General features: G+C 34.2%; 1 protein-coding gene across 1 annotated transcript in view; it reads right to left on the bottom strand.

The window, feature by feature from the left end:
- Positions 1-1296: 1296 nt before the first annotated feature.
- arhgap5 (Rho GTPase activating protein 5) overlaps positions 1297-6539 on the bottom strand; it is a 49604-nt gene continuing 44361 nt past the window's right edge. Inside the window, exons 6-7 of the mRNA XM_079832680.1 lie at positions 3662-3767; positions 1297-2502 (exon numbers count right to left, since the gene is read on the bottom strand). Coding sequence (XP_079688806.1) covers positions 2187-2502; positions 3662-3767 — 422 coding nt within the window. The 3' untranslated portion in view covers positions 1297-2186. The remainder of the gene's footprint in view (positions 2503-3661; positions 3768-6539) is intronic.

Below are 6539 nucleotides of genomic sequence, written 5' to 3'. Positions count from 1 at the left end.
TAACACTAATACTTAGCATTTTATTACTTTTGCATCAAATTACAAAAAACAAGTTACCGCTGCTGTGAGGGTGTCTAATACAGCGTCTATGGGAGTGATGGTAAAATGTACACATTTCTCTCTTTTGACTGCCGTTATCAATCTCACTCCATTTTTTCCCTCTTTTTGAAAGTTGTGAAATCACTATTGTGGCATTTTGTTTTTGCTATTTGAGCAAATGGGCACACAAAAAATATTTAACGTATTCTCTCATTCACAACTATAATATTTAACCCAACTATGACGACTTCCGCTCTGAGAAACCCGGAAATGTGAAAAGGATCTATGAGCAATCCATTTTAAACAGTATTCATTTACTCGCGTTACTCATGTTGTTCCAAACCTGTATGAATTTCTCTTCTGTTGAACACAAAAAGTTGACAGTAGCCATTGACTTCCATAAAACAATTGCTGCCATCAACATTCTTTAAAATATCTTCTTTTCTGTTTAATAGTCGAAACAAACTAGAACAGGTTTGGAACAGCTTGATTTTGTTACGTAGACCTGGCAACACTGATTGCAGGGGACATTTTACAGGAATGCTACCATTGGTTGTTTCTTCATATCATTTGCTACTGAAAAATAACATCAGGCAAACATCATTTGTCAAAATCATTTATTTACTATAATACATAGCAGATGATGTTAAAATATTTAGTTTGTACATCATATGAGGCAGTCATATGAACATAATGTTGCTCTGTTTTTAAACTACACTAAATGGGATCCTAGCAGCTGCACACTTACCCTATTGAGCCCTTTCCTCCATTTTAGTGAGTCAATTGAGATAAATTTTGTCATTTTTATTCCCATCCATTCACATACAAGCTCCTGCATCACACTAAACATCTCTGAGTTGTGCTGTATTCCACATAAAGACTGCAAGCTTTCTAAACAGTATCTGTTACAGTGGAACAAAATTCAGTACCATCTAATTTAAAAAAAAAAATTGAAAAAAAAAAGAAGAAAAAAAAGTTTTATTCATACAGGGAATTAAGTACAGTCAATGGATCTAACCCCAAATTTTAATACATCATACCACAGAGATCTGATTACAGGTTTTACAAGATTATACAGAGCTCCAGTACCCCGTGATTTTTGTTTCATCAGCCATCAAATGATGCCGACATTTATATATATATATATATATTGTATATATAGAGATATTTATATTTTCCTATTTTAGGGAAACAATTAAAGCCAAAATAATGATATTAAAAGTGGAACTATGGCATGACACAAACAAACAAATATAACAATTTTACCCCATTTTAATGTTCCCTTAAACAAGTTAGGTTTAAAAAAAAGTCTTGCATAAAAACAGTTTAGCATTTACCGTTTTCCTCCGCATTACTCTTTCAGTTATTACAAGTGGCAAAGAACATGCAAATTCAGTTCACGAAATGAATGAACAGAACCATAGAAATTCCAAAGGTGTCTGCGGAACCGAAACGAACGAACATGAAACGAGACGGAGATAACCAGGTGTCTTCTGAGGCCTGGATCTCTGAGATGTGCCAAATGGTTGCAGTGGGCCGTTTCCCTTTCTGTGGTTTCCAGAGTACGAGGGGCTCCCGTTTCAATGTCTGTAGGACAAAGTGCATCCTAGGCAGGCGCCCCTGATTTCATAAACTCGTGTTAGTTCAATCCCAAACGCCATGGGATACCACCACCCCGACAACGACTGCTGTCTTTAAGATAAAAATATCCTAAAAATATATCTTTAGTCCATTGTAAAATAAAAAGGGACAAACAAGCAGGAAAAAAATGGCACATTTTGCCATTATGGCAAGTCGTGCATGTGGTGTTGGTTTTAGTGAATGATTGACAGCTCCATTGTCTTTCCAAAAAGAAAAAAAAGAAAAAAACAGTTGTATAAATATATCTTCCTTACGTTCGCCATGTTTGAAATTAACCAATGTGCACATTTACTGTCAAATTTACATTGACATTTTCTTTACAATTTTTCTTTACAGTTTTTATTCACTCTCATTCAGTCAGGCTGAGGAATAAAATAAGGGGAGGAAAAAAACAGGGAAAAAATGTGCAAGTCACATCTTTAGTATAAAAGAAAGAGTTATTTTTCACTTCTTATTTTAAGAGGCTTACACACAGACACACACGTGTGTTGCAGTGAGCTGGGGGTCTATATGAGCGGTTCGGGGGGAAGCGGGTGCTGGATCTGCTGTGGTTGGAGGGGAGGAGGGAGCTGCAGGGCCAGCAGTGACTCCAAGCCGTGGCCGTGTGGAGGAGGAGTCCCCTCAGCGCTGGAGGGCTCTGTGATATCACCACCATAGAAGAAATACTGGCACTGCTGGATGAAGCTCTCGATGACGGACTGGTTGAGTTTGGTGGTGGACAGCGTATCCTTGTTCTCAAAGTCAGGCCTCATGAGCGTAGGCCAGAAACAGATGGAGAGATTGTCGGCCGTCATCAACGTGGTCTTACTATGCTGACTTACCCTGGTGGAGAAAGGAGAGTTTCTTTTTCACATATATATTCCCACATATTACACAAGTTTGTGTTACATAATATATTTTCATAATGTTATTTATAAATAAAGGGATGAATTACTCATAGGACATTTTCTTTTTCACATATATATTTCCACATATTACACAAGTTTGTGTTGCATAATATATTTTCATAATGTTATTTATAAATAAAGGGATGAATTACTCATAGGACATTAAAGGGATAGTTCACCCAAAAATGAAAATTGTGTCATTTACTCGAGTTGTTCGAAAACTGTATGAAAGTATTTTGAAGAATATGGGTAACCAAACAGTTGATTTAGGTTTAGTTTTTCATTGTTTTGTTAACAAATTCTATCATATATCTGGGTCAATGACAAATAAGAAAAAAAATACTTTTTTTTTTTTTAGATAAAAAAAAAAAAAATTTAAGCAAGAGTTTTAAAATGCATTTTTATGTCCAAAAAATGTATGCCGTTGATTCATATTGGTTTTACAGCTTTTAAAACAGCATAAATCATTATTAAACAAGATTTATGTTCGACCATATATTCATTTAAAATAATATACATATACAATATACATATGAATTATTGTAAAATGCATATCACATGGTAAATTCCCTTTCCCTTTTCTATGTATTGCCCTTTTAGTCCAATTCATATAAACGGACTCTTTTCTATGTATTCAGAACACAATTTTCCATAATGAGTTATGTTTTTTTATTTGTATACATTATATAATGGTTTACATTTATATTTCTTACTTCATTTTGCAATTGCAGTGGGAATTTATACTTTTAAATGTAAATTTGCTAGTCGCACTACCAGACATTTTAGGTCTTTGAAACACCACAACTCAAAAAGTCAACTGAATTTCAAAAAAATTAAAAGAGAAATATTGTAGATCAATTTGATATGTGACATGTATTGTTTTTTTTTGTTTTTTTTTAGGAAAATAATGAATTCGGACACAAAAAATACATGTCATGGACCCATCTTTTGCATTCAGCAGAAGAAAGAAATGTATACAGGTTTGGAACAAATTGAGGGTGAGTAAATGACGACACCATTTTCATTTTTGGGTGAACTATCCCTTTAAGAAAGATGAACTATTTTTACCAAACAGCGGGAAACCGAAGCTTTACCTGTTGAGGTGAGTGATGACATATTTGAAAACTTCATAGTTCACAGGATGAAATTTTCTCACGATTTCCTTAAGCACCTGCAGTCTTTCGTAATGATCTACAATTTCTAGAAAAGGACACATTTAACAAACTCATTAGACAGAGAAGTAAGGAAACATTCTGAATTTGAAATAGGTACGGCCCCTTCATTTTCATTCAAAACCTTCCTGTTAGGCTTTATTTTGTCTTACCTGGCATTAACCTGCTTATTATTTAATAAATTAATAAATAAAGACATGATTTGAGTTAGGTGAGAAATGATATTATGCCTTGCATCATTCAGTGTCATTTACAAATATTGTTAGTTTTAAGGACGCACTATATATCTGCACCACATTGAATATTAGATATTTAACTGTACATAATTTCCCGTTTTTATATTTATCTTGTTAATCTTTGCAAGCACTAGTTATTTCATAACACTGTTAAATGAAATTCAATTAATATTCATTGTTCATACTGTACATTATATAATGCTGTGATGCATAACTTCACTTGTATCATTTAAATAATTTTAGTTTTTAGTGTGTTATTTTTAAAACACAGAAGTGCTATAAGTTGCCTAAAAGCACTGGATTATTGTTATTGGCCAGAATCTCAATATCTGTACATCCCTATATATTATACAAATTTAATGTATACAATCTAACGCGCAAATCGACCCATCAAAATCAAGCATTCAGAGAGATGTGCAATCGGTGATGTTCAACAAGCACTGAATATGGTATGGTATATTTGTATGTGTGTATATTCTGTATTTTATAAATCCTGTATTGTGCATGTTTTGTATTATGTACCTAAGACATTCACCCACCACTACACTCCTGTGTTTTGGTGATGTGACAAAGATCTGATTTGAAACATTTTATCTTTTCCAGCAGAAAGACAATTAAGAAGATTTGTCAAAGTAATTTCTGCAATGAGCCACAATTGCCTGGCCGAGAACATGCGAGGGAAGGAAAAAGATAAAGATGAAATATCAGTACGTTCATAGAGAACAACATCCCAGCTCTTAATGTCATTTATCTACAGCAGTGTGGATCAGAAATAATGAGGAGAACGTCACAGGGGGGCCCTGGATTAGATTCAGCACTCGGAAGCATCAAACGGAAATGCAGATGCATTTAAATGACTTCTCAGCTACCTTGGGCTGGGATTAGACGGTGTGGTGATGGGATTAATATTGAACGTAGTTGAAAGCAGAAACCGAGTACGATAGAAAAAAAAACTTGACTGTTCAAACGATGAAATAGCACAAGCAGGTCTCTACTTGTTCTCATAGTTGTAGCAGACATATTTCCTGTCTTTCTTGTAGCCGCAACCTGTGCTGATGTGACAGGTGAAGGCTGTTTCCCTGAACCCAGCTCATTTTGCCTCGACACACTGCCGCACACCTGCTGTATGTGAAGACTAATGTATGAATGAGAGGCTGAGGTCAGAGCTAGAGTCAGACACATGATTACAGGTGGAGTCAACTACAGATTGACACTTAAAATTCCTTACCCTGGCAATAAAATAAAGTGCTAACCCAGATCTTCAGCTAAAATTTTCTCAATCATTACATGAAATGTGAAAATTGGCCCAATTACTTTTACCTAGACCGGCTGAAACGCATCTATAACATGTTATCATAAATATAATGAATAATGAAAATAATCCAATTTCAAAAATCTATTAGTCAGCAAGTCTCTGCTTTTAAACTGTGGACAAACAGTTGTATTTTGTTTCATAAAAATGTATCCTTTATATTTGAAATCGTTTTTGTGCAAATTATGTATAGCATTGCCAAAATTGAAACATTTATTTATAAATGTTTTTATATATATTATATATATATATATATTATATATATATATATATATATATATATATATATATATATATATATATATATATATATATATATATATATATACACTACCATTCACAAGTTGTTAAAGGGAGTTCCGCCAGACCGCCTTCCGTATTCAACTTTCGAAGAAAGTGTAACGCCTCTTGCAGTTCAAAACGTTTACGCTACGTCCAATGTCATATGTTTTCCGTAAGTTGAATACGGAAGGTGGTCTATAGATATTTTAGTTTATAACTAAAGTTTATAACCTTTATTAACCCACCGGAGCTGTGTGGAGTACTTTTATAATGGATGGATGCACTCTTTTGGGCTTCAAATTTTGGGCTCCCATTCACTGCCATTATAAAGCTTGGATTAGCCAGGACATATTTTAATATAACTCTGATTTTATTCTTCTGAAAGAAGAATATCATACACATCTAGGATTGAGAGTGAGTAAATCACGGGGTAATTTTTGGGTGAACTCTCCCTTCAATACTAATCAGGAAGGACGTATTAAATTGATCAAGAGAAAGTTGTTATTTATATTGTTAAAATATTTCTATTTTTAAAAAAAATCAGCCTGAAAACCAAACTATCATAGTTACTATCACCATACAAATATTAACAGTTTTCAACACTAATAATAAATGTTTCTTGTGCACCTAATCAGCTTTCTGAGTAATGGCTGCTGAAAATACAGCTTTGCCATCACTGGAATGAATTACATTTTAAAATATATTTTACCAGACTCTGCGTAAACAGTTGGTGTGAAAATGACTGCAAATTAGGGGTGTGACGAGATCTCGTGCCACGAGACCTCGCGAGACTAAACTGTGACGAGATTTCTCGTCGAGGTGAAAAGCTGTCTCGTGTCATAATGTCATGACGGCGTGTGAGGGTGAAGTTAGGATAGAATAGGTCAACACTACGTTTACATTACACATCCACTCTAGTTTTGCTTTTTAAATAAATAAAAACTATTTAATTCAGGCGGATAACAGTCGC

The sequence above is a fragment of the Gobio gobio genome (assembly GCF_949357685.1).
Source record: "Gobio gobio genome assembly, chromosome: 13".
NCBI classification, from domain to species: Eukaryota; Metazoa; Chordata; class Actinopteri; order Cypriniformes; family Gobionidae; genus Gobio; species Gobio gobio.
The sequence above is the reverse complement of the archived record's forward strand: the minus strand, read 5'-3'. Positions and strand labels throughout refer to the sequence as shown.